Source organism: Mauremys reevesii, linkage group 4, assembly GCF_016161935.1.
Source record: "Mauremys reevesii isolate NIE-2019 linkage group 4, ASM1616193v1, whole genome shotgun sequence".
NCBI classification, from domain to species: domain Eukaryota; kingdom Metazoa; phylum Chordata; order Testudines; family Geoemydidae; genus Mauremys; species Mauremys reevesii.
The window spans coordinates 103,704,334-103,732,268 of record NC_052626.1 but is presented as its reverse complement, the minus strand read 5'-3'; the positions used below and the strand labels follow the sequence as shown (position 1 = coordinate 103,732,268).

The following is a 27,935-nucleotide window of genomic DNA, read 5'->3' as shown; positions in this document are numbered from 1 at the left end:
AGCAAAGTGAATATTCCTTTGCAACAACATGATTTAAAACATAGTCCTCAACTTTAAAACAGACATAGTGATACGTCCCTTCTTAGTAAAGTGCCTTGGGGTCAGCAAAGGAAAAGTGCTATGTAAGAGCTAACTAAGTAGTAGTATCAAAATTCAATAAGTTGAGGTTGCTCACAGAATTCGACCCATTCTAGAATGATCATTCTAGAATACCCTAATTTAGCATGCTGTTAATTTCTCATATTTTTACTGTTAATAAAAAAACCTTAGTATTAATTGTTTGACACTTGTTTTTATTTTTATGCCCATCACTGTAGAATCTGTTATTTAAAAATAATAATTGTTTTTCCTTTATGTAGGAGAACATTCTTCAGAAAGTTGTAATGACTGCGTTTGCTGACCGTACTGTGGTAACCATAGCAGTAAGTACACTCTGTGTGACTTCTTCAAATGCAAACAAGTACCTGAAATGTAAAACAATGCATCATGTACTTTGTTAATTTCTCTGATTCTCTAGTCTATTGCTTTCTAATATGGCACTTATTTAATTAAAAATTACATTTATTTTCCATTTAAACCATTTAGAAAGTAGTTCATATATTTGTATTTTAAATATTTAACGCATAATCCTGAAATGTTTCACAATAGTAATTACCATTGACTTCAAAGGACCACATATAAGGATATTGTGTATTTTCTGTGACATTCATTTTAGGCAAAATTCAACTGTGGTTTAACTCCACTATCTTCAATGGAAATTGTACATACCTATCTGGGAGTAAGATTTGTCCCTTATTAAGCCATCATACTTTAATTTAAGAAGAACAAAAATGACACTATGCTGTTGGATAGTACTTAGTTGCTGGATAAGTTAAATAAGCATTTTAGCAGCTTTCAAAGATAATATTTAACATTAAAACCAAATAATATCAGATTTATTAGCCTATGTATTTTAAAATGATTAGAAATTACCTCAAACAGTAATAACTAGAATTAGTTAATAAAGAGAAGATTTGAACTGAACCAAAGAAATGTACTTGACAGTCATGTCATTATTGATAAATATCTTTCAATCCTTTATTTTCTAAAAATAAATGGGTCTTTGGGCAATGAAATAAGAGGTTATTGTATATTTTAAAAATGTTAAAGCTATATTATGAGTGACATTTTATGCAAACAAAAGTCAGGAAATTCATAGAGTTACTGTAGAAATCATAACTTGGCCTTCTTGCATGTATGTAATATTGCGTATTAGTGTACATAGTGTTATTTTATACACATTGAATGTGTTTAATATACAATTGCTGCAGGAATCCTAATTTAGAATTTCATGACTTCTCTTCATTAATTTTTAGGTAGTGTTTCACAGAGTTTTTTGCATTTGAGTTCCTTGTTTTGTTTGTTTGGGGATGTGTGGAGAGGAAGTTTTTTGGTTGTGTTTGTCTTTTTTTAAAGTTGCCATTGTGCATACATTTTTATTAGCCTCTGGGTTCTATAACAGGTTTTAAAATACACAATTCATACACAAATATTTTTAAATAAACCCAGTTTATTACAACCACAGTTGTAAATGTAATCTCAGCAGCTGCATTTGCTTTAGAAACACAGTCATCTTAATAAAGATGACATGATAAATTGTAGGAAAAGGGCCATATTTGTCTAATCCGTATTTAGCAATATCAAAATACTGTAAAAGTGCATCTGTAGCCCTGACCCTGCAGGTGACACCACGTGTGCAGATTCCCAGGCTTGCATAGAGCTCCATTGACCATGCACGGGTTACAGGGATCCACGCCCATGGAGTCAGTTTCAGGATTAGGGCCTAAATATATATCTACATAATTGGCATAGTAATGAGATTTTACTAAATGGAATTAAGTCATCTCCATCAAGCTTGAACTTTGATAGGAATACTGATTTCTAGAATTTCTGATTTCTGTCTTATCTTGCAGTTATGATCAATACACTGAACTTGTATTTCATTTGTTTACTTTTCAGCACAGGGTACACACTATTCTGAATGCAGATTTAGTCATTGTAATGAAGAGAGGGGTTATTTTGGAGTATGATAAGCCTGAGGTTCTTTTGGAGCAAGAAGACAGTGTGTTTGCTTCTTTTGTACAAGCCGATAAATAATAGGATAAAATGAAGCCTTTCAAAGTGCAATTGTATTACTCATTTTCTAATTATGTAAATTACCTGTAAATAAAATATTGATTATTTCATAATAAAATACTGAGTTTTTCCATTCTTGAAATAACCTGAGTGGGTCTCTGTTATCTGTTAATGAATTATCCATGTGCCTTTCCTTTTTGTTTGCTGGATTTTTTTGGTACTAAGGACCAGTGAATTGGGTGATTTGAGATGAATACATGGCTGAAATGTGGCACAATGTACAGCAAATATGAACAATTGACACAGGGTTTGTTTTATTACTAACAATGAAACCTCTGCTGATAATATTTCATTACTGCATTTTTTTTCCTGAGAATAGCAGGTGCAACTCTAAGGAAATTGCTCTCTCTCCATATTTACAGCAATAACCACTTAATCTCAAAAGTTGCAATTCCAACTCCCTATTAAGTAATAGTTCTGGAGACTAAAGTGGATTGGGGAGAGAAAGAGATACATTACAGCCTTAAGGTGTCAGGTGTTCATGTCTGGAGCCCTGGTGAAAATATTTTCCTAGCTCTAATATACATTGAAACAACGCAATTTCAACTCTGCTTCTTCTCTACCATCACAAAGATCAGAGTGGGATAGGTGCTCAGCAGAAAATATGAAAAAATATGCAACAGTACAGTAAAAGTGGTTGAAAGCAATAAAACTGCGGGTGTCTCACAGTTTGGGTGTGGAGGAACGCTCGAATCTATAATTCATGGGGGGAGTAGTCATATCTGCATTTTTTTCTCAGGATCCAGTTTTCTAATACACCCCCACAATGATACTTTGTACAGTAATTCACTCTTGCAACTGGACCTTTTGTTGTGTCACAGATGATGCTAAGTTTATCCCTATTCTGTATACGACAAAGTACTCACTTAGACAGCAGCAGGTAAGAGGTGCATCAAAGGTTTGTTTTTTTCTAAAGCATTGATTTCCTTAGCCTACCACTCCGAGGCGTTAATAATTCCCTTTCTTTCTTCATACAGTATACTGTTACTTGTTGATGCTGATCATGTCCCCTTGGCCTCTTCTTTACTACATTGCATCCAGTTAGCATCCTCAGTCACAACCCATGTCCCTTATTCTCACTCAAGGTATCTAATTTCAGCCTGTATTGAGCTGTACTATCTAGAAACGTGGCCAAAATCTTCGATACAAAGACCCCTCCCAAACACTGGAGAAGTTCAGAATCTGCCCAGGATTTTGATCCAAACTTCAGAGCTGCCCTCTCAGCCCTTCTGCCACCCCGGTTCCCATAATGAGTTGTTCAAACTATGGGATGTTTGAAATCTAGATCTGAATTTTGAGATTCAGCCTCATCTCTGGTGGTGTTAATTAGCAAGATGAGCTCTGAAAGACCTTGAAACCATCTCTTTACTCACACAAATAGATGGAGTGAGCCCAGGACAGCTAGAGAATAGAATTCCTTTTCTCTTGACCCCTTCTAAGTACATTCAAGAGCTGTATTGGGTGTATGCATCTTCTGGGAGATCATGTGCTTTGCTGATGTTCCCCGTTTGCTATCATTAACACTATATTGATTAGAGAGGGCCATGAACTAAAACCCCAGCTCCCATCACTCCGTTTTTCTAGTCTATTCTACATAATTTCTCATTCTGTTCTCATCACAGTAGTACATGAGCACCCTACAGTAATGAATTAAGTGGTGTGACTGACATCTGACATTTGTGGTTTGTTCTTTCTCTCATTCTCTCACCAAGCAGAGAATTGTGTATGCAGTGGAGTGTTTAGTTTTGGCAGGGTTTTTGTCCTTGTGTAACCCACACACCTTCTGGGTGTGTTGTTCTGTCCCAGCTAGTGGCACTGAGAGAAAGAGAAAGAGAAAGAAAGCAATTAATAAGTCTGCTCTACAGCGTTGGCAGTAGTATGCAACAGTACAGTAAAAGTGGTTGAAAGCAATAAAACTGCTGATGTCTGACAGTTTGAGTGTGGAGGGATGTTTGAGATCTATAATTCATGGGGGGAGTAGTTATATCTGCATTTTTTTCCTCAGGATCCAGTTAGCCAATACACCCCCACAATGATACTTTGTACAGTAATTCACTCTTGGTACTGTACCAGTTGGCTTTTAGCTCATGCAGTAAAGCAGGGGTCCCCAATGCGGTGCCCGTGGGCGCCCTGGCGCCTGCTGGGGCATCTAAGTGCACCCGCATACTGGCCGGCAGATGAGCATCCGCCAAAATGCCTCTGACAAGCTGCATCATCCAGAGGTGTTGCCGCCGAAATGCCACCGATTTTCAGCAGCATTTCGGCAGCAACGCCTTTGGATGACTGCTTGTCAGCAGTATTTTGGCAACGACACCTATTGACATTGCCACTTGTCGGTGGCATTTTGGCAGATGCTCGTCCGCCATCATGGTCCTCCGTGACGAAAAAGGTTGGGGACCACTGTGGTAGAGGCTCGTGCACTAAGCTCCAGAGGTCCCAGGTTCGATCCCACCCACCGGCAACCGGGGTCTGTTGGCATTACACTTGCAGTAGCCAGTGTTGCTGAGGAGATGTGCTTCAATGTTTGATACTAGTTGGAGTTTCCCAAAAACTGTTGGCTTCATGCCCATGTACACTTCATTGCTATAGTCCAGATAGGAGGTGATGGAGTGTATAATAACCAAAGCAAGGTCATCACCTGCTGGGATGGGATGGTAGAAAGCAGAATCTAGCTGGGAAGCAGAAGGGCTGACTGCTTCAGAAGTGGGCAGGACAGCCAGTCAGAGGAGATTTCTTCATAGACTGACAGCTTTTTCTAATAAAAGGATCAGAAACCAACAGTCTACAAGGGGAAACCATAGTGTTCACAGATCTGTGAGTGCCTGAACCAAGTTCTGAGAGACTGTGGAGCCCAATAATTGCCATTTGGATGGGGAATTGAAACATCCCCCAAGCAAAGAGGGGTGGTTTTAGTTTATAAATTCTGTGGATGCACCTTATTTGTTTCACCTGCTTTGTTGAAGTAGCAGCCCACTCACAAGTTTCAATTCACCACTGCTATGCTGCCCAGTAACAAGACTTGGAACAGTTGGGCAAATCCATAGGATTGCCAGCCACCTATGAGGAGGGAGACTTCAGGCTAGATAAGCCTGTTCAGGTACTATTCATCATACTAATGATAAAGGCCCTTGAGTTTTTAAAGGGCCATAGAACCACTACAGCTTTCCTGTTAAAGTGCTGAAGGTTGTTACAGTGCTCCCAACCACCCCCTTCCCAGAGGCAGGCCAGGCTTGTGATAAAATAATACATAATGCACACTATTTCCAAGCGTTAGTTAATCCTCACAACATCCCTATGAGGCAGGTAAACGTACTACTATGCCCCTCATAAAGATGAATAACTGAGGCTCAGAAAGGCTGTTACTTGCCTAATACAAGTGAGTGGAAAAGCCAGGTGTAAAATATAGTTCATTGTCTCCAAGCCCTCCATGTGTTCAACTCACTATCACATTGTCTCTCTAGTTCGCTGTGACTTATCACTAAGTGATACATGCATATGGACTATCGTTTATCAAGGGCACTGACACCCTTGTAATCAACCTGTTTCTTTAATTGCTAGACAACTACCTATCCTCACTCCTCCTCTTCCCTGATATAAAGAAGCAGTCTTTTGAGAATACACAAACTTCTAAACATTCTCAACATAAATGAGTCAGAAGAAGGCTACAGTCAATTTTATTCTGGTATTGTCTTCAAGTAACTTCTGATGCACATTCTTGTCCTCTTCCCTGGTTGGGAATTCATAGAATTTGGGAAATCTGGCATGTCTGGGGAAATCCAGTTTGAGTGGTGCACTAGTTTGTCATTTTCAAAAGATTGTTTTCTGCAACCAGCCATCTCAAATTTATCATGAGACTTTTTCATGCACTAATTATTCTTTTCCGGTGCCTCAGTGGGAAGCAGGAAAACCTGAAGACTGTTTGTGTTGCTTAAGTGGACAGTTACAAATACCACTATACAGATTTCAAGTTTAGAAATGATTCCCTTTTTGCAGCATTGGCTTGTTGTTGTTTGTGCAATGTGACTGGGGAAATGGCATTAAACTGGATTGAGAGAGCTAGGAACAGTAAAAATGGGGAGGTACAATGGAGTTACATAAATAAAATGTGTCAGATGTGTCATTGCCACCTATATCTGGAGAGACGGAAAACAAGAACCAGGAAACATCCCCCTTCCAAAGAAACTTGGTGGCAAGGAGAGCTTCAAAAATTCAGCTGCAAAACTACAAGTACTGCTAGTGTGTTACAGCAGTAAAATTATTTAAAGCCATGTGCCACAGAAGACGATTCTATAGTGCGCAAGTGAGCATCATAGAATGTGTAGCATCTATATCTGCTATAGCATATCACTAATGGTGAGAGGACACAACTAAAATACAATAAGAATAAGATTTCTGAGTGATAAAACTGTGTGAGGGCATTCAAAATGGCTTCTGGATTTTACAGAGAAGATTCACATGAGAGTTAGTACATGACAGTTGCCTCTGATTCATAGCTAATGATTTCCTTCTGCATGGTAGCTTGCTGGTGAGTGAATGTGTGACCTTAGAGGCCTAATTAAATAAATGCCACTTAAGATTAATAGACTTAGCATGTGTTCCCAGCACTCTATATTTTATATGAGAGAGAAATACTTCCCCCATATCAAAGGCCAAATCCTAAGGGCTTCAAAGGGCCCTTACTCCTGTGAGGTTAAAATCCTGGGGCTGGTCAGGCACATGCAGTGACCGATGCAGAGTGGCTGCTCTGTGGTGAGAGCTGTGGAGCCCTAGAAGAAGGTTGGAAATTCACTGTCCTTTAGGGGATCCTTGATCCCTGTCTCCCCAGAGATTAGTAATGCATGAGGCAGCAGCACATTAGCCCCACAAGACTAAATTATTTTGCATGTCTTGGGGGGTCTGATGTCCCCACTACCACCCTTTTCCTTGGAAGGAGTTTCTCAGGATTATTTAACTCAGAAGCTTTTTGTGCTGGATTTCAAAGCTACTGTGCAGAGGGAAGCTTACCACTTCTCAAGCCATTTACCTATCCTTGGGCAGGGAGCCTGGCTGGGGCATGAAGCTATTTCTGGAATCTGTACCTGCTGAAGTGCAGAGTCAGGATTTGCCTATAGTGCTGTGTAACAGGGTTGTACTCACCCCTGTGGCACCTCCTGCTGGTGACTCTGGGAATTAGCTCTGTTCCAGCCCGGAGCGCCTTCTGCAGGCCAGTGATCCACCTGTTTACTATTCGCCCTGTGTCCCTCCCAGGACCCCAGTGCCCCTTTGACTGGGTCTCCCCCTCCCAGGGGAACCCCCACCCCACTATCCCCACTTTGCCTCAGTAGTGGCTACTGCCAGTCATTATCTAGCCCCACACTCTGGGGCAGACTGCAGTATCAGCCTACTCATCACAGGCAAAGGGGTTTGGACCTGCTGCCTTGGCCTACCCCTGGGTTGCCCCTTGCAACCCCCCAGTACCTTTTAGCCCTCTGCTAGGCCACAGCCTGGGGCTTTCCAGGCCAGAGCTCCCCAGCCCTACTTTCCTCAGGTACTTAGTCTAACTCCCTGCAGCCAGGCCCATCTCTCTCTAGAGAGAGACTGTCTGTGCTTCTGGCTTCCCTGGCCTTTTATAAGGCCCTGGGCTCAGTTTGGGGCGTGGCCCCCAGCTGCAGCCACTTCCCCAATCAGCCCAGCCAAAAGCCCCTTCCCAGGGCTGTTTTAAAGCCCCAAAGGGCAGGAGCGGGTAGCCATCCCGCTACATGCTGCAATATGGAAATGATTCCACTATGATAAATAGTAGCATTATAAAAAATCAGCATTTTAATAACATTTAATTCTATTTCAAGAGAGGGCGTATTATTGTCCAGTGGACAAGAGGAATCAGGACTCCTAGGGTGAAATTCTGGCTCCACTGATGTCAGGATAATGTGACTATCAGTCACTTAGAATCCCCAGTTCTGCTAATGACTTACTTTTTGACGCACACTCTCGCACTTTACCCATCTGTAAAACTACACTGATAATACTTTGACCTCATGGGGGGCTGCAAGGCTCAATTCATATTTTGAAGCACTTTGTGGTCCTTGGACTAAAGGTCTAATATAAGTGCAAAGTAAACAGTAATATCACAGTGCCATTTTAATGTTATTTTATAGTTATGGGTCCATCATAATAAAACCACAATTCCCATACAAAATGATTCAGCAAGGCAAAACAACAAGAAAAATGTACAAGAATATGAAATCCATTTTGTAGGAGCAAAAGGTCTGTTGTCCCATCTTTATTCAATGCGTCAACCTTCAGGCTGAGGGGTTGTTCCTGTGATCTGAGTAATTCCTTATTTGTCCTACACCACTTAAAACAAAACCAGGTTGGCTCATAAAGAACTGCCACCTTTTTTCTCTTCTAAATATCTGTTACTTGATCCATAAAGACAGGGCTTCTCTTTATTCTGCTATTTAAATTCTTCATCAAAAAGCCACTGGTTTTGCTGTCCCAGACTGAAGTTATGTGCACAGACAACCAGTGCTGGTGGTGGAGGAGAACAGAGTAAGTGGGTAAGTGACAGCCACCAGAGGTGAGGGACACTGAAACCCTCTGCCAGATCTGCAAGACTGAGAATTCTTGAAAGGAAAGTAGAAAGCCAGCTCATCCTTGCTAGTGCAGCCCATGTCAGGGCTGGTCCTAGACCAAATAGCGAGGAATGTCTTTGACATCCCATCCCTCCTCCTCTTGTTAAATTTCTGAATGCCTTATTTTTATTGCATTTGTAGCCCATGTCACCCTGAGCACAGCACCCCAGGCGGTCACCTGCCCCTAAATCTGACTCTGGCTCATGTTACCCTATTTCAAAGTTCCACTTCTGGTTTATTGCCCCCAAGCATTGAAATTAGTGCACTAGTGAGCTAGCTTCCTTTTGACACAAAGGGTGTCAGGCTTTTTTTTTTTTTTTCCCTTTCTTTTCAGTTTCACTTCAAGTGAATGTAATTACTGCCCTCTGGAGGACAATGGAAAGAATAAGAAAATGATTTTGTGATTGATTGATCGATTGAGTTCAACAGAGCCTGATTGTCTAGTGCCTCAGCACCTTAGTAGGATTATTATTTGGGAATTTATAGCTTTGTAAAGTGAGTATAAAACACTAAGTAAGTATAGAAACATTTTACACGCACTTTGCACTTACGTTACACAGGTGTAAGTAACTGCTGCACAAGACACAATGAGGTGGAGAACTGGGCCTTTAGCATCTGATCCTTTAAGTTAGTTTCTCCATTTAGCTGATTTTTAAAAAAAAATAAAACCCTCAAAAAATGTAGAAAATAATCCTGTTTGAGTAAAACTATTCATATTGTGCATGAATTTAAACAGATTCTTTACCATTCAAAATTTTCATCTGCCATGTACAAGGGTTGAACTTTAGAGTTCAGCACCAAAATATCTGCAAGAAAAATAAAGTGGACAGGAAAACTAAAAGCATCCTTGGCTCAGAGCACAGCCCACAAAACCAGGGTGCCAGAGTATTTCGCCACCATCTTTGTGTTAGAGATCAAAAAGGCATGAAAGACAGCCCCAGAATGGGGAACAGGGGGTGCAGGAGAGAGAGAGAGTATTGAAAACAGAGCCTCCCAAAGGAGATACATTCCAGATATGTATGTCAGTCTAAGATGTGTTTGGATGTGTGTGTATGTAACTGTTTATCCATATTTTTAAAACTATCCAGGCAACATTAATCAATTTAATTTGAGAATCTGGAATGATTTTTCCAAGCTAAGAGTGTATAGTCAGCAATATTTATTCTAAAATCAATAGTCAGGCCACAAGAACATTAGATGCGGAAGTTGCATAGTTTATTTCAACCTCAAAGACTGGTTGGCTTCCACCCACTAACCTCCTTTATAGTATTGATACAGTATCCAGTAAATCATCACCCATAACTACTTACATTTTATGGCACAACACTTAAACCCTCCAAAGCTTAAGGGGGATTTGACCAATGCGCACAACCCTTGAACCTCCCACCCTTTCCTTTTAACGCAGGACAAAACAATTGTTTTTGTGTATATTCTTTCTTAACATTAACACAAAAGAAAGACACCCCAGGCAGTACATGCTGGTAAACTCAAGCAATTGAATCATTTTACTGTCTAGGCACAAATATAAAACAGTATACTTACTTATTGTCTTTATTCAATGAGTTTTGAGCATAAACCCACTAATAGTGCCCTTTAAAAAATATTGCTAATTATACATTCTGGAAAAATCATTCCAGATTCTGTAGTTAAATAATGCACATTCTCTTGGTTGCACATGGTGTGTGAGTACGTGTGCACCCAGATATAATTTCTGGTTACTTCTTTTTGTTACTTCCTCCTGCAATTTTAACATCTCTTGAAGTCATGTTGTTGTTTTAAAATACACATGGGGTAGGATTAAGCCTTCCCTCCTTCCTTTCTCTTCTACTGCATTTGCAGGGTCCATCCAACAACCCCTTGCTTGCGTTCATATGCCTTCCTGCTATGGTTCACATCTTCTCCACCCCTCATACTGGAACACTGGCTCTTGGCTTTAAAAAAACCTCTTCTGCTTTATTAGCTATCCATTCAGTAAACTTTCTTTTAAAAGTTTAGGGATAAATGATAAATAATTATAGAAAATTCAATTAGTGCTGGTTTGGTCAGGCACTGATTCATTTAAGTGCAGGTATAAATGTATTTACATGCTTGTATTTAAGCCTGGGTTTAAGTGCTTTGCTGGATTAGGGCCTCTGTAAACAAAGTTTCCATCCTTCATTATCCAGTTGAACTACCTGATTCTTAAATGCAGCCTTTCCTACTATTTAAATAAAAATTGCAATGCAACCTCCTCTGAATTTCCTTTTAATAAAGTTTTCTTTAAAAAGAGCCATGTTATATGTCATTTCCTCAGCACAAGTTAGACCAACACAAAACTTAATCATATTAAAAAATAGAAACCAGAGGTAAAGCTATCCTCAAAATACTCTCAATCAAGACCACTACTAAAGAAACAAGATAATTAATAAAATTTAATGTAAATATTTATGGAGCCTACATACCAGCAGGCTATGTGCCACAGAAACAGCTCAGAGATGTATGTATTTATTTATCACATGGATCAGCAATCAGAAGTTGAGAATTTCTGCAGTTTTATGCCCCAATCAATATTATATAACCTTTTTTAATTGTACATGATACAATGTTTGAAATTGATAGGAAAAAACAAGATTGGTTCCCCAATATACCTGTTTGGGATTCAGAGAATCATGGTGCTAAAAATGATCTTAATATTTAGGTTACAAATGAATTTGCCGAGTGACCTTTGTCTAGGTCTGCATTATCCCCATCTGTTCTGTCCCTGATCTGAACCTGCTTAAGAAGTGCAACAATTTGACTAGAAACCTCCCCTTGGAAAAACTTGCCAAACCTCCCTTTTAAAAAACATTTTATTTATAATCTTGCCATGGTCCACTGCTAAAAGGAAACAACCCTTGCACAGAACAGAGCTAGCTTTCAGTACAGCAGCAGAATGTAAATATAAAGAGAGCCAAACCACTCCTTTTTAATTGCAGTGCGCAGCAATGGATAACGATGGGAATTTTTTGTTTGTTAGAAGACCATTAAGCTCAAACCCCAGAACCGCTGGCTATACCAGGAGCAGGGCAAGGAAAGCTGCATTTCAGGGCATTTAAGTCCCCGCTATTCCCCGGTGGTCACACACCATCCTCTTTCCCTCACACTATTTTCTCGGCTAGCTGTATTTACATCTGGCTGGGGGCGGGAGGCAGATGTCCCTTCTGCTTCGAGCAGGCTGGCGATTCCTGCGGGTCAGTTTCTGTCTCTGAGTAAGGACACAGCCGGAGCTGGTGCAGTGAGATCTCTGCGGGGCTGCAGGGAAACGAGCCGCCGCTCGCAGGGACCTGCACGGTGAGGCCCTTTGCGCGTTTCCTTCCCCCCGGCTGAAGCAGAGGGGATTTGTGTGCCCCCTGCACGCCCCGTCTCGTGACACCGGCTCCCTCGGTGCCCCCCGCCCCCGCTCCATCCACCTGAGCCGGGAATCTCTGGCGCCGAGGCGCCCCCTGGTGCTCCCCGCTTGCACCGGGCGGCGCAGGGAGCGCTGCAGTCGTGCCAGGCGCAGGGGGGCTGAGCGCACCTCTCCGTGCATCGTCCCCTTCCCGGGTGGCGGGGGGGGCTCCCCGCCTCGGGGACAGGCCCGGCCGGAGGCTCTGCATGCCCGAAGCCCTGGCTGCCGCAATCCGGAGCCGTGCGCCAGATACTAACCCTTTGCCTCCCCGTTGCCTATGCCCACCCTCCCGGGGCTGTGATTGGCGTGAGCAGCTGGGGCTCGCCCAGGACGGGGCCGCGGGGACGGAGGAAGCAGCCAGCCTGGCCTGGGAGCAGAGCCGGGGAAGGGTGGGGAGGAGCCGCGTGTGCCCGGCTGCCCGCGGGAGCCGGCATGGCGCGTTGCTGAGCGCCTCGGGGGAGCCATGCTGTCCAGGAAAGGGATCATCCCCGAGGAGTATGTGCTGACCCGCCTCGCCGAGGATGTCCCGGAGCACGCCCGCTACCGCGCCCGGGAGCGGCGGGCCAGGTTCGTGGGGAAGAACGGCACCTGCAACGTGGCCCACAAGAACATCCGGGAGCAGGGCCGCTTCCTGCAGGACGTCTTCACCACCCTGGTGGACCTCAAGTGGCCGCACACGCTGATCATCTTCACCATGACCTTCCTGTGCAGCTGGCTGCTCTTCGGCATGACCTGGTGGCTGATCGCCTTCGCCCACGGGGACCTGGACCACAGCACCCAGCTGCAGGCAGGGGGTAGCCGGGGGGCTGGGGAGGAGGCCGGGGGGTTCGTGCCCTGTGTGACCAGCATCCACTCCTTCACCTCCGCCTTCCTCTTCTCCATCGAGGTGCAGGTGACCATCGGCTTCGGGGGCCGCATGGTGACCGAGGAGTGCCCGGCTGCCATCCTGGTGCTGATCGTGCAGAACATCGTGGGGCTGGTGATCAACGCCATCATGCTGGGCTGCATCTTCATGAAGACGGCTCAGGCGCACCGCCGGGCCGAGACCCTCATCTTCAGCAAGCATGCGGTGATCGCCCTGCGGGAGGGCAGGCTCTGCTTCATGCTGCGGGTGGGTGACCTGCGCAAGAGCATGATCATCAGCGCCACCATCCGCATGCAGGTGGTGAAGAAGACCACCAGCCAGGAGGGCGAGGTGGTGCCCCTCAACCAGATAGACATCCAGATGGAGAACCCAGTGGGAGGAAGCAACATCTTCCTGGTCTCCCCGCTCCTCATCTACCATGTGATAGACAAGAACAGCCCCCTCTACGACATCTCCCCCCTACACCTCAACCACCACGAGGACCTAGAAGTCATCGTCATCTTGGAAGGGGTGGTGGAGACCACTGGCATCACCACCCAAGCCAGGACCTCCTACCTGGCCGATGAAATCCTCTGGGGCCAAAGGTTTGTGCCCATCGTGGCCGAGGAAGATGGTAGGTACTCAGTGGACTACTCTAAGTTTGGCAAAACGGTGAAAGTGCCCACCCCTTCTTGCACTGCCAGGCAACTGGAGGAAGACAGGAGCATCATAGACTCCATCCCATTGTCACCTAAAAGCACCAGTAGGAAGAGGTCTTTCAGGTTGAAGCCCAAATTTACCATAACTGATGAGCCTTCCTGACACCGTTTTAGAGGAAAAATGCAATAAACAAGAACACTGAGATAGCCTCTTATTTTTCTTAGCCAGGTTGGTAGCACAAGGTGTGTGTAGTATTATTTATTGCAGGATAAATTAAAGTTAATTTTATTTTTTTTAAAGCCGTGCAACATTTTTAAGCAACATTGGGTTTGGAAACATTTTATTCTGTTGCTTGAAATTTCAGTTCAGACTGTCTTGTTTATTTGCATGATCATTTTGGATGATTTATCCTCACTGAATAATGCCTTTTCTTGAAAAGTAAGTTTATCTGTAGCCTAGCAGGTTGCATTATTTATGGTCTTGCAATGCCTCTCAGAAAGTTAATGTTTTTAAACTGGTTTTATAAGCAAACAATCACAATACAGGAAAAAAGTCTTCAATGATCATTATTAAAGTTACATGGAGTTTAAATGATAACAGAAAGACGATGCAGTAAGATATGCACCCCAAAAAAGTCCAGATATGAAGGTGTCTGTTTATGTTATGGTGTTTTATGTCTTAAAGAAATAAACTTACAGATGTATTTAGTCCATATTGTATGTTTGGATCTGTTGATTGCAAAAGCAATATGAAATGCATGCTTTTGTACATTTTAAAACCCTTTTACAAAATAAACATATAATATATTTAATATACATTTCTGATAGTGAATGATGCAACTATGGTTCTAAAAATACTTTGTCTTTATAAAGAACAGCAGATATTAATTGCTATGATATGAATGAAATGTGTTGTACATGGGAAGAAATTAAATATATTAAGTGGCTGTATTTAAGAAATCAAACAAAAACCCTGCCATAGTGAAGTAGGACACTTATGAAAATTCATCTCCCAGTCCTACACATCAGAGTAAATGCCATAAAATAAGGAGGAAATTAAATAAAATCAGAGATTCTATGTAGAAAGTCATCTTAAAAGCTGCAGAAGAGCAGGCCCAAATTACATTGAACAGTATCTGCATGCACTCAGCAACACCTTTTAAATTTTTTCCAAGTTTAAAAATTATGTTACTGTGATTTGTGGTCATGAAAAGGAAGGACTTATGGGACAATGCAGTCCATTTCCTGGGTGCCATGTCACCTTTGTTTCCTTTTCACTTAGGGTCTGAGCCTAAATTCCCCTCATACCTTAAATTCTCCCTGCCTATATTGGTTTTGTGTGTGCTGTTAATACAGGATCAGGCACTTACTGGAAAACTATCCATATTCATACAACAAATTCACTCTGTTTACAAATAGAAGAGAGAAAACTGGATAGCCAGTCTCTATTAGCCTGATGCTGTAAATCCTCTGCATGAGGAACCCCCCATTAATAACAATAGCATTTCCCCGTGTGGAAGACTTGCTGTATAGGACCCTGCTAATGCAATTTACAATATATTGTTTACAAATACTGCAAACTGTCATTGAAGTGAAAGGGAATTTGGTCTAAGCCTAAGCAGGGCCCACACTAGTGACAGAAGTTGTGTGGTGGTGGTATTTCATAAGAAGCTGCGTGAGGTTACATTACTAACGGTCTTTTAGTCAAAGGAGTTTCAGTGTGACAACTCTTTGTCTCTTATGCACTAGATAACTCCGAAAACAATTTGTGTTAGCATTGCTCTGATCAGTTTTTTTAGACTTGTCAGTGTCATAACACATTCATGCAAACTAAGGTCAAAAGGGAAAAGGAAAGTTGCATATTCACTAAATAAGAATCTATGGTAAAATGAAATGCAATTCCAGAAATAAAATCTCAGTCCATTTTAAAATATTAAAAATACTATTTATTTTAATGTATTTAACTATGTTAATAGTTGCATATTTTAGCAACATTAAGGCTTGCACTGGCACTAGCCAGGCTGCCAGCTAAATGAATGCTTAGGAGCATGTAAATATGTGTCTAATTTTCCAAAGGGTTAACAAACTTTTTATTATTTGTACAGTGCTAAAAGTATAGTAGGTGTTTCACAATGAGAAGACAAGTTCCCTGTCCGGAAAAGCTTATGATCAAAATAGGACTAATGTATAGCAGTATGCAAGGAAAATTTGAACATATACATTTTATATTTTGGTAAAACAAAAACAAATGCAACATTTAAAAAAATTAGGAAAAGCCTAAATATGTTTCTGGTGGTGGTTACTTTTTTAAAATTCAATTTAATTGCAATGTTATTTGCCTACCCTTTGTTTTACTGACTCTGTGCCATTCTGCTCCTGAAAGGTAGTTCTGCATGTTTCTCCTAGGTGCAGGTGGAAGGCATATGCCCCTTTGAGAATACATTCTTCTGTTTGCCACCTGTCACTACCCTACCATCCTGTCATTATAAAATGCATAGATAAATATCAATAGGGGAATTTCAAATGACCTGAAAAATCATTGTCTTTTCTCTATTGTGCCTTATATCAGTGTGTAAAATATACTTGTAGATGTTTACTGGAAATTGTTTGGAAGCTGTTATTACACTACAGTGTTTTTTAGGATTTGGCCTACATGAGAAGCAATTTAAGCAATGCTACCATGCAAGTGCCCATGATTCTTCTTCCCTCGAGGGAATCTGTATTACTCAAGCTACACGGAGTCTCTTTGTTTTCTGTGAGATGAGGAGAGCGAAGCTGGGAGGAGGAGCTTGCTGTTACTGAACTGTTTTCAGGACCATCTTTTGTGTATATTTGCAGGAAACCTCCTAGTTTTCTCCAGGGTTGGAGTAACAGATGCCAAAGAAAGGAATCTCAAGGATGAGAATGAAAAAGAAAGGAATCACAAAATAATGGTTTCTGTGGCTTTAACCAAGATTTTCATGAATTTAACCAAGACTTTCATAAATCTGTTTTCAGTTTTTATTTTTCTTAGTTTAAATTCTCCTGTTCTTTAGAGGTTTTAAACACACAAAAAAGAAATTTCAGAGTCAAAAATCGTGAGGAAAAAGGTTAAATGTTTAATAGTGCCTCTGGACATTAAAAATGGTGAATAACATTTTATTTTGTTGCCATCAACTGTTATTTACAAGGGATGTGAGAACACCCAAAATTTGAAGCTTTCCGTGAGTTTGGGTTTACACTAACCAAGCACATTCTCTCTTTTGAGTGGTCCAGTTAAAGCTTTAGTGCTATCATTCTGTATGGAAAAAACTTTATCTTAGCATGAAGCTAAATTATTTCTTCTATAGGTGTAGTCCACGAGTGGGGGTTTTGAACTCTCTGAGAGTCCCCTGGATATCTGATGTGGGTAATCCCTAGGAGGTACCCTGAAGTGGCCATTAACAGTTATTAAGTTATGGGAAGCTCACAGTTCATGCTGTTTAGTGCTCGATTTGGCAATATTGAGCAGGGTAAATTAAAATGATGAAAGAAAGGATCCAATTCTGCAAACATGTACATGAGAAACTTTATTCAGAAATACATTTAGTGCCTTTTAACTCAGGATCATGCCCTGAATAAATATCTATGTTTGTGAAAAGCCAAGTGTCATGACTCAGCTATTAATATATTATGGCAATAAGGGAGAAGATTCAATTTAACAGATGGGATTATAAGAAAAAACAGGTGAATCATGTTCATAAAAATCAATTGAAAGCTAGTCAAGATATTTGTCATAGTTTAACATAATTTTTAGTCAGTTAATAAGAATAATTGGCTCTGTTGTGCCATCAATTTTATGCAGCGTTCCCCATTGAAATCGATAGGCATTATGTTTTTAAAATGATAGCATTATAGCGCCCAATATTAGTTATAAATGGCCCTGCCACAAAGCACTGATGGACAAGTCATCATAATATAGTATAAAACACAATACAAATGTCAATATTACAACTATCTGCAACAAAAAACATTCAAAACCAGAAGCAAACTCAAGCAGATGCATGTGGCGGCTGGGGACAAGGGAAGGTCCAAAAGCCGTTGTAGCAAGCATATTTTTTAAATACGTCTTTAAAAGAATATGATGGGAGAAGAACTGAGACAGATATCAAGGAGGAATAAGTGCCATGCCTCGGCAGTTACCACAACAAAGGCTTGATCGGCTACTGACCTAAGCTGAGATGAGTGAATACCAAAAAGGTGTTCAGGAGACAGGAGCAGGTACCAAATAAAGTGAGATCCTTTTCCTATCCCCCTCTCTCTCTTTCACACACACACACATATGCTGGTTAAGTATTGTAGAGCTGCTGGCACAGATCTGATTTTGTGAAAAAAAGCTCTGAAGAATTTGTTTCCAAAAAAACAACCATAAGAATTACATAGATTTCAGCAACACAGAAAACAGTTATGTGAAATATGAAGACTCTCACCTGTCACTGATTCTTATTAATAAAACTTGAAGAATTAGTGGCCTATTAATAGCAATTGGATACTAATAAGGTCTAACAAAGCATCTTGTTTTGTTCATGTTGCAGTGCATTGTGGGAGGGAGTGTAGTTTAGATACTGGGGAATAGGTTGGGGTTTAGATACTGGGGAATAGGTTCAGTAATCCTGCACTCTAGTCCCATCTGTTACTTACTCATTTGGTGCCTTTGCTGTAGACACTGACACCTTAATCCTGCAAACTGTTCTGCACAGGTGGATTCTGTGTCCACCCAGAGCCCTTTGCCACCTTGCAATAGGGGTCTACCCATGTGTTTTATGGGAATGCTCCTAACACAGAGATCACCAGTGTGTAAGATTTGCCTTCATTAACATATCTGTAAAATGGTGATAACCATTGTCTGGGTGTTTAAACCCCAGTTATCACCATCCTGTCTGAGCACTTGCACACCTCACACAGGTGTTGTGAGGCTTAGCTGATGTTTAGCAGTCTGTGAGCTTTTGATGAAAGATGCCCTGTTAGTTGTATTAATTAATATATGTACTGTGTCTCCATGCCTCAGCCGGGGCAGGGCCCTAGTGTGCCAAGTGCTGTACACACACATAATGAAAAAATGACCCTGCTCAAATGGGTTTACAAGCAAAGGCTGAGGCAGGAGACAACAGTTGGATATCACAAACAGATGGGGAGCACAAGGGAATGTTGAGACAGTCATGTGATTAGTGAGTGAGCATTAGTCATAGCGTATCGGCTGCCTAGCCATGGTCAGGTAGTTTGTGGGTTTCACAACACAGGTGGGTTTTCAGGAAACTATAGTAGTGGCTTTTTTATGAGTTCCCTCTAGAATGAAAACAATTAATGTTGGCTTTAGAGGTGAGACAAATGTGGATGAAGCCTCTGCAGTTGTAGATCCCAGAGGCAGTGTGATGACTCTACTAAGGAGTGAATCTGCTGCTCTTCCTTGCACTGGTGGGCGATAGCTTGCCAAGACAAGCAGGTCCCATGCCAGTTGGGGGGGGGGGGGTTGCAGAGAGAGGCAGGGAGTCTGAGGGTGGTCAGGGAGGAGTGTAAAAAGGCAGTTGGAGACCGAGAGAGACAGGCTGAAGGGAGCTGTTCCTGGGCAGCTGGGCTGTGATGACTGAACTAAAGAAGAGCAGAAAGCCTGTCTAGTGGTTAGGGCAATAGCTGGGAACTACTTCCATATTCCCTGCTTCTCCACAGATTTCCTGTGTGACCTTGGACAAGTCACTTAGTCATGCGGTGTCTCAGTTCCCCATCTGTGACACTGGTATTTTAATGCTCCTTAACCACACAGGAGTGTCATAAACATAAATATGTTAAAGAGTGTGAAACTCTCAGATACTATGGTAATGGGGGAGGGGGGACATGAGCTTGAGCAGTCCCTGCAGAGCAGATTGCCTGCTTGCAGATTGTGACTCTCTGCTGAAAACCAGCCACATTTACTGTATGTAGTATGAATGAATAACTCACATTAGAAGATGCCTGACTCCATGAACTCCAATTTCACTAGCAATGGAAACTGACCTGCTGCGAGGCCCTGAAATTAAAGGTTAAGAGTCAATGATTCCCCTATAATGCCCCCTTTGTGTATCATCTTCCCTCCGCAGTTAATGCTATGGGGCTGGGAACAACAGGGAGAAAATACAATGTTATGTTTTTTAACTAGGTGGAAGATGGAAGCAATGAAAGCGAGGGGGGCATGAGGATGGAATGACAGGACTCATGGGAAGAAGGGATTTTTTAAATAACTAGCATTTCTCTTCCTCACCCCCCCTCCCTTGCAGTGCCACACTTGTGTTTCCTCTAAAATTTGCAAGATCAGCACTGATTAGTGTCACTCTCTACATTTTGACCTCACACACTGGCTTCCATTCGGATATAACTGCCCCAATTTGAGAAGTGTAAAAGGCCATGTCCACAGTATACAGGAGCACAACAGGCCTATACAAAGCCGATGGAAGTCAATAGAAAACTCTCATAGACTTCAGTGGGCTTTCGATCAGACTCAAAGGGCCTAACCTGTCTAACTTCACGCAAACATGTAGTCTCATTGAAGTCCGTGGTGAGAAGGAGTTAACCCAAAGACAGAGAAAACTGAAGGGCCAGTCCTGCAGTCATTACTCAAGCGAAGCTCCCACTGAGATCAATGTGAACTATGCCTGAAAAAAGACTAGGAAAATATTTCAGGCTTTAGGTCCTACAAGATTATGTGAAGTGTGTTCAAAATGTCTGCTGGGTGTTTTGTTCACTGTGTGTAACAAATGACTCTGTGTACTATTTTTGATGTTAGCAACAGGAGAAAGCTACGTGATACAAACCTATACACCCTCGCCCAAGCTGTGCTATTAAAAGAGCAGAAGATATTCTTGAGAGCGTCTAGATATCACCAGCTCTTAGCCGTGCTGGGGGTTTATGAGTTGCTGTATGCAGCTCTGGCTTACTGAGACATTTTCAAACCACTGAGAGGCAGAAACACAATAAAGCTTTAAAGAACTGTCACACATATGAGTCTGCAATGACAGACTGGGAGGAATTCCCCAAGGCAGAGCACTTGCAGGCTCTCTTTACTCTGTTTCCTGTTCGTCTTCTGATGCACCTATTAATACTGAGTTCAGTCAGCAAATTAAAATATCTGCACTTACCCATAGACAGTAATTCTCCGAGGGCTCCATGTTTCCTTTCCTGCCATGAGAGGGGTGGTCTAGGTTACCCTGCCCTGGCCTGCGCTGTAGCCTGCATCCCATCAGAGCTGACTTCTCCAGTCCTGCCTCATGCTTTTCTGGCGTAGGAGAGAAGGGCCGGGGGACCACCCAGCCAGACTTGGCTCTGAGGAAAACTGCATTCTTCCCACATAGCCAGATAGGCTCCCAATGGGACACTGGATGTGAGAAGCAAGGGACACAGGCCATTCCTTTCACCTGTTTTTGTCAGCCTAGCTCTCTCGCTGAAGCCTGAAGGGGCAGCAACTGCTGCAAACATCTCAGAAGACGAAACAGAGCTGAAGGAGAGAGTCTCCCCAGAAATCAAATGCAGCCCTAGGACATGACTAGGAATTACATGGACACATTTTTGAGCTGAAGTATTAGTCAGAAATTTGAACTAAAGTCTGGAATTTTCCCCAGCAAAGTTCTGCAGCAGGAAGGTCTGGCTTAGCTGCCAACCAATGCCTAACAGGTGGTGGTTCTGCCCCCAAGCAGGCTGAAGTACCCATTGTAATGGCTCCATGGACCTGAGCACTCAAAATAAATTTTCTAGTAAGCAGATACATTTTCCTAAAATGGTTTGGCAGGGACAGGGCCTGCTGCAGAGACACACACATAAACTGAGCATTTGGGAAACCCTTGGCCAAATCCCACAAACTCTGCACCAGCTGCACAAAATTCTCATCCCTCAGTCTACCATTAGCTCCCATGGCTACAGCAGCAGCATTCTCTGATCCATGATGTAGTGGAGGACACGGGGCTACTTAATGTACTTCTGAGCAGAGATTTTTTTTTTATTTACAGGGAAATGGACTTGCTTTGGCGGGGGCAAGGTGCTTAGCCCCTTTCCCTTGAAATCTCCCTGCTTTATAACTGCCTAGTGGGAAATGTGACCCTTTTCTTGTCTTGATAGCTGGCCTTTTAAATCTGGGCGAGCGAGCCAGCTGTGCCCCTAAAAGAGCAAATTGGTCTTCAACAACTACAGGCTGCAACTTCGTCTCACCTTTCCAGCTAGTGAGTATTTAACTCTTCTTGTATGTTGTTTTTTCCATTTCATTTTCTCTTTGCCCCGAGAAGCTGGTAAATAATCTCACAGATATGTAAACAAATTGAACAATGTCTTTTGTTTGAGGGCCTGTTCATTTAAGCTAATTACATTTTTAACCCCCAAAGCTACTGGAATGCACACACAACACTGGGGTTGGATGTGGGTGGCTAGTACTCTCAACACCCCTTTGCTGATTTGGAGAATTAGCCTTGGAAGGGTTTTTTTCAGGGGGTGGAAATGTCAGTAGCTCTGCTGTTGGGTTGGAAACCAGTAGCTTGGAAGACAGGCTGAGTGGGAAGATAGATCCAAAGGCAAAAGGGTAGGGATTGGCAGTAAAGGGGAGATATTGGGTGTCTGGTAAAGAAAAGGAGAGAACCAGCCTGGGGAGTAGGGGCAAGGTTAGCATATTTCCCAGGGGGATTGTAGATGGATAAGGGAATACAGAGAGGTCAGTGGATTGTGAATTGTCCAGAAAATTGTTTCTCTGAAGTGATAGTTATTTTGATAGGGAGGGTGTAGTGGGGTGGTCACTGGCTGCTGCCTTAAAAGGCTTAAAACAGCCCATGGAGAGGGCTATGGCAGGGAAGGAAAAGTGGGGCTGATTGGGGAAAGCAGCCTCAGCTGGGGGCCATGCCCCAAGAGGCTGGCATAATGAGGGCCCAGCTGACCCTTATAAGAGGGCTGGGATAGGGAAACTGAGGCCTTGTCTACATGTGGGTGTTCCACTGTTACAACTGTCCTAGTTAGTGTATTGTGCATATGTCTATGGTGCCTGAAAGATATCTTTGTTTGAATTAATCTCTTTAACTCTTAGAGTGTCTCTTCAACGGCATATAAAAGGTAAAACTGTTCAATTTCACTTCAAAGTCCTGTAGCCTGGGGCTAGAATTTTAACCAGCTACTTTACACTCCAAAATATTCTGAAGACCTCTTGAGCATTTGTAAGAATGATAGTTGCCATGGTAAGGGGTTTTTTTTTCTTCATCTCATGTGGTGGTGGTGTTTTTATTTTGCAGACTGTGTTTCAGATTATAATATAGCACCATAAATATTTGTATTTTGAAAGGTGTGTGGTGTTTTTTTTGGTGGGGGGAGTGGCAAAAAACCTAGAGCCAGCCTGCTTGCACAAAACCAGTCACCTTTTAAATTGAGGGACAAGCATTTCTTATAGTTCTGTTGCAATGGATGACTTCAGTAGTGAACTTTAATGCCTGGTCCTCATGTTCAACTGTAAATGTCACTTGGCTTTATCTGTGGTACAGATTTGTTGCTGTATCAATCTGAGTGTCCTGGGTTTTAATTGCAGCCTTGGTGAGTTCTTCAAAGACTCTCATCCAGCACACCTGACGCTGTGCTGGGTGCTAACCTGTCACCTGGCAAGATAATGTGACAACCTCCCCACTCTCAGGAATACTGGACTCACATTCAATTTTTGAGGCTTTTGGAGTAAATACTGCAAATTAAAACAACAAATAGGGAAAAAGTAAAATGATTAGGAAGTGAAAGAGCACAGAAGTAAAAGTAGAGACTTTCCACTCTGTTACTTGCAGTATTGTTGTAGCCATGTTGGTCCCAAGATATTAGAGAGACAAGGTGGGTGAGGTACCGGAAATATCTTGATTGGGCCAACTTCTTTAAGAGAAAGAGAGATGCTTTTGAGCTACATAGAGCTCTGCTTCAAGTCTGGCTTTTCCCAGACTCAACTAGGGGTGACATCATGGTGGAGGTCTATTATAAAGTACCAAATCAGAAAGAGGAGGTGGATGAAGCATTTTTAGAACAAATAACAGAAATATCCCAAACACAAGACCTGATAGTAGTGGGAAAGTCTAACTACCTAGACATCTGTTGGGGAAAGTAATACAGCAAAACATAAAATGTCTAATAAATTATTGAGATGTATTGAGGACATCTTTATTTAGTGAGATTAATCATGACATAATAGATTTCATGATTCTAAGGAAAAGGAGGAGTGACAGCAGCAAATTAAGGACAATGGACTTTAAAAAGCAGATTTTAACAAACTCAGAAGTGGTCCTGTGGGAAGAAAATCTGAGCAAAATGGATGTTCAGAAGAGCTGCGGTTTCTCAAAGAGACAATATTAAAGGCACAACAGCAAACTATCCCAATGTGAAGGAAAGATAGGAAGAGGCCCATATGGATCCATCAGGTCTTTCATGACCTGAAAATCAAAAAGGAATCCTACACAAGTAGAACATGGACAAATTGCTAGAAATAAGTACAAAAGAATAGCACAAGCATGTAGGTACAAAATCTGAAAGGCTAAGGCACAAAATGAGTTATGCCTAGCAAAGGACACACAAGTCAATAAGAAAATGTTCTATAAATACATTGTCCTCTATGATTTCTATATAAGTTAGACTTTCATTGTTCCTGATTCCACTATGCTTAATTTACATAGAAGACAGGTACATAGCTGTGACATTCCCTCCTGTCTGAGCAGGCCGTATGGCCTAATATCAATGATTATCCGTAACTCCTTATATAATAATACATACATTTCACAATGATATTAATCACCTATTTGTCATTAGCTTTCAGAAATGACCTCACTCTATATACTTGTATAATACAGTAATATTATATACAATCAGTTGATTCAGTTGTTTATCACTTCAGTTTCAGGCCTCCCTCCCCCATCTTTATAGATCAGTAAACTTTTGCAATGTATTCTTTGAAAAGTAAAACCCAAGCCAAGCTTCTCTCTCCTGCATGTTTCTCACTTATATTTGGTTCCAGAGACTTCAACTCTCACCCCTTTCTTGAAGGACCTATCTGTCTCAACTCATAAGAGTTCTATGCCCCTGTTGTCTGGCTAGTGATGGATGCCAAAGATGGCTTCTGTCCTTGCTTATATCTTCCGAAGTTCAGTTGTTTTGTTTCAGGAGGCAGGATCACCTTATACTGTTCTTCCCTTCCTGTGAGGTAAATACAAGTTGGGACAGATTAAGCAGAAGGAGTAACACACATTGGAGGTGGTCACTTGAAATGAAGTGGGCAGTTGGGGATTAGGGGATTATTATGCATAAAGGGTTTGAGTGGGGACACTTAGAAAGTTTTCATTCTACTAAAAGAAAATAAATAGCACTTTGAGATTTTAGCTCACTCAAATTTTTCAGCATCCAAGCAGATTCTCTATACTGGTGTGAGCCTTTACATTGAGCTTTGCAGATGAATTTCTTTCCAAGTTCCTCAACTTTAGGACAAAATGATAATGTACTGGTGCAAAAGAAAAGCCCCTCTGGTCCCTTAGTCACATCACTAATGAAGGCTTTCTCTGGCACTCATTCATCTTTATACAAAACCAAATTGATTGTTTCAGGGAAGAAAGAATGAACGGTGCAAGTTAGATGCTCATCTGGTCTTGGCACATCTGTAGAACACAACACTGGATCCAACACTGGCCCAGCTAGAAAGGAAACCTATCAGATTTGCACACTTTTTAAAATTTGATGAACAATATATGTCTCAGTCTGAGTATCTCCTGCCAGAAACCGCACGCTCTCAGCTCTTATGCTGGGGCATCTCTTAAAATGGCAACTGTTGAGGTTTTATAAGGGCAGATGCATTTTCCCAAGTTTCATCATTTCACTAAAAGTAAAACATTTTACATTGTGCCAAATGAAATACTGTCCTCAGGTACATCAAAAAGTGAACTTAACGAAATCAAAATCACAAAGTAAATGTAACAAAGATTAAATTCTAGCTTCCCACTGGTGTATTCTACGTGTATTTGTAAATGAGATATTTTCTGATGTCTGTTCAGGAAAAATCAAACCATCTCCCACCAATAAGAATTCCTTTGGATGTCTAACAATATTATATACTTTTATTTAGAACAAAATACTCCCAAGATTATGCTCTGAATCACAAATCACAACTTACAGATCTGAAAGCTAGCATGGAAAATAGACCATGAGTGTGCACTTTGCAGTATGCATTTGAAACTTCCATATGTAATACTTAGTATAAAAAACTGCATTTTTTTTATATGAGGCTCTACTACTCACCTATGGCTCTGAACAGAAAGCAAACATTACATACTGGTACCTCTAACTTTGGGCAGAAGATTGCTTCATTGATACACTGAAGCTGCACCCTTATACATCTGTTCTGCTAAGCAGTCAATCCATTTGAGAAAACTTGACTGTCTTCTCAATTCTAGATGTAACTCCTAAATTTCAGAAGCAGATACAAAAGATCATTTAACTGATTCAGAGCTTGGCATCAAGAATGTCAGTGATTGGGGGACAGGTAATTCTGAATCTACAGGTAACTCCTGCTGTTCCAACATTGAAAATGTGATGCCATGACATCAATATCCACCTTAAGCAACTAAAATTTGTACATGTTGTCTTTGACACAGTAGAAAAGTTCTGTGAAATCTGGGCCCAATATACAGTAGTCTCTGGTTCTGAATGAGAGTCGGTAGATGTAGATCTTATTCCAGTTAAAGGGCCCACATTAATCACAACAGTCAATGATTAAAATAACAAATTTAAATGTCAAGTTCTGTATTATTAAATAGAAGAGCAAATCTATGTAGGACTTTCCACCTGAATATTATCAGGTAGTAAAATACTAGATCTGAATGTTATCGAATACTATGTTATTGACACTGTTCTACCAACTCTTGTGTAATATATTCATCTTTAAATTCTGTTATCCTTATGCTGAACTATATCTGATGCAATATATATATATGTGTGTGTGTGTACATTTACCATGTTCAAATAAAACTGTGTATCTCCCCTCAAGGTAAAACAAGGAGTTGGGTCTGTAGGGATGCTACCAATCAGTAGTGAGGTACACTGGCAAAGCTGGAGTGAGAACCTATCTACGCCAGTTTGCTTCAAGCCATTGCTACTAATTCTTCTTGCTCATAAGCATTAAGTTGTACAAAAATGTATGAAAAAATAGGGTTCACATGCACACATCTACCAAATTAGAGACACTGTTACCATAGAGTAAGGGTTGAATTGTGCCCTAACTTACATAACAAAAGGGAGCTGCCACATGTGTGTTCTGACCACCACCTGAACCTGTGCCCATTGAAATCAATGGTCAAGCTTCCACTGACTTCAATCATGTAACATCAAAACCCAGGTCAGGATAGTGGGATTTGTTGCAAAATTCATATTGCTGCATCGCTGAGAAGTAACAAAAGGGGTGTCACCAGCCATCATTTGCTAAAGACAACATATATGCCAGGGATTTGGGTGTTTTCAGAGGTTAAACATGCCACCAATTCACAGACTCTGCCCTCTTTAGGGTGGCAGGCCAGTATACTAGCCAGGCATACTTCCTACCGTCTGTAATTCCTATGTCCATATCAAGTGTACCCTTTGAGTTCTCCATTGCAAGAAGTATGTGATGCTTATGAATACTTAAAAGGACCTGTCATTCTCAAGCATCCATGTTTCTAGGAATTTCAAATGCAAACTAGGGAAGCACTTTGTGACTTTAACAGCTTTATACTGGGGAGGCGGTGAACAAGGAGAATGACTAGATGCCGGGGAATTCAGTACTAATATAACAACATAGCCACATAGACAGGACCTATTATCTTACCACCAGCAACACTATGTGTTCAGATAAGGATAACTAAAGCCCAGAGATCATCTAGGAAAGGAAGCCTGAGGCAGAGCAAATGGCTCTTACCCTCAGAAAAAAACACCCAGCCTCAATACCCTGAAGCAAAAAAAACCCCAAAAAAACAAATTACTGCCTGAATCTCCCATCATGCGGATTTGCAGTGTGGCACTAGACTCAATATTCATTTTGAGAAATGTTTTATTGTAATGCCAGCTATGACCCTGTCAACAGGAAACCTACTGCACTTGCAGAAGCTAAACCAACCCCGTCACATACTGTAAAGCACTTAGCTTACCTATGACCTTCAGTGTTCTTGACTGAACAGCAGGACATTGCTGAAGGGCCCTATGTGTCACCTCAAGGGAGCAGTCTGCCTTGTCAAGCTCAT

At 41.6% G+C, this 27,935-nt stretch overlaps 2 protein-coding genes and 2 long non-coding RNA genes across 7 annotated transcripts in view; 2 read left to right on the top strand and 2 right to left on the bottom strand.

Moving 5' to 3' along the window:
* The window catches only part of ABCC8 (ATP binding cassette subfamily C member 8), a 139,674-nt gene extending 137,480 nt beyond the window's left edge, over positions 1-2,194 (top strand). For all 3 annotated transcript variants that reach the window (XM_039536263.1, XM_039536262.1, XM_039536261.1), the window contains 2 exons: positions 360-422; positions 1,999-2,194. In XM_039536263.1, coding sequence (XP_039392197.1) covers positions 360-422; positions 1,999-2,136 — 201 coding nt within the window. In that variant the 3' untranslated portion in view covers positions 2,137-2,194. The remainder of the gene's footprint in view (positions 1-359; positions 423-1,998) is intronic.
* On the bottom strand, positions 318-27,935 carry LOC120404193. 2 transcript variants are annotated; one of them, XR_005597854.1, is made up of 4 exons: positions 27,843-27,935; positions 24,708-24,870; positions 19,651-19,717; positions 318-464 (listed from the first exon to the last, which is right to left on the bottom strand). It is a non-coding gene; the product is annotated as an uncharacterized LOC120404193 (long non-coding RNA). The 2 variants fall into 2 exon arrangements; XR_005597855.1 differs by lacking the exons at positions 24,708-24,870; positions 27,843-27,935 and adding an exon at positions 20,823-21,720.
* LOC120404191 lies at positions 3,843-7,668 on the bottom strand. The gene is made up of 3 exons (XR_005597852.1): positions 7,633-7,668; positions 4,814-4,930; positions 3,843-3,990 (listed from the first exon to the last, which is right to left on the bottom strand). It is a non-coding gene; the product is annotated as an uncharacterized LOC120404191 (long non-coding RNA).
* Positions 12,439-14,401, top strand: KCNJ11 (potassium inwardly rectifying channel subfamily J member 11). Its single transcript, XM_039536264.1, has one exon. The coding sequence runs from the start codon at positions 12,656-12,658 to the stop codon at positions 13,856-13,858; it is 1,203 nt and encodes a 400-aa protein (XP_039392198.1). The 5' UTR covers positions 12,439-12,655; the 3' UTR covers positions 13,859-14,401.

Excerpts from the sequence above, each read along its gene's own strand:
- KCNJ11 (XM_039536264.1), top strand. The coding sequence starts at position 12,656 with ATGCTGTCCAGGAAAGGGATCATCCCCGAGGAGTATGTGCTGACCCGC.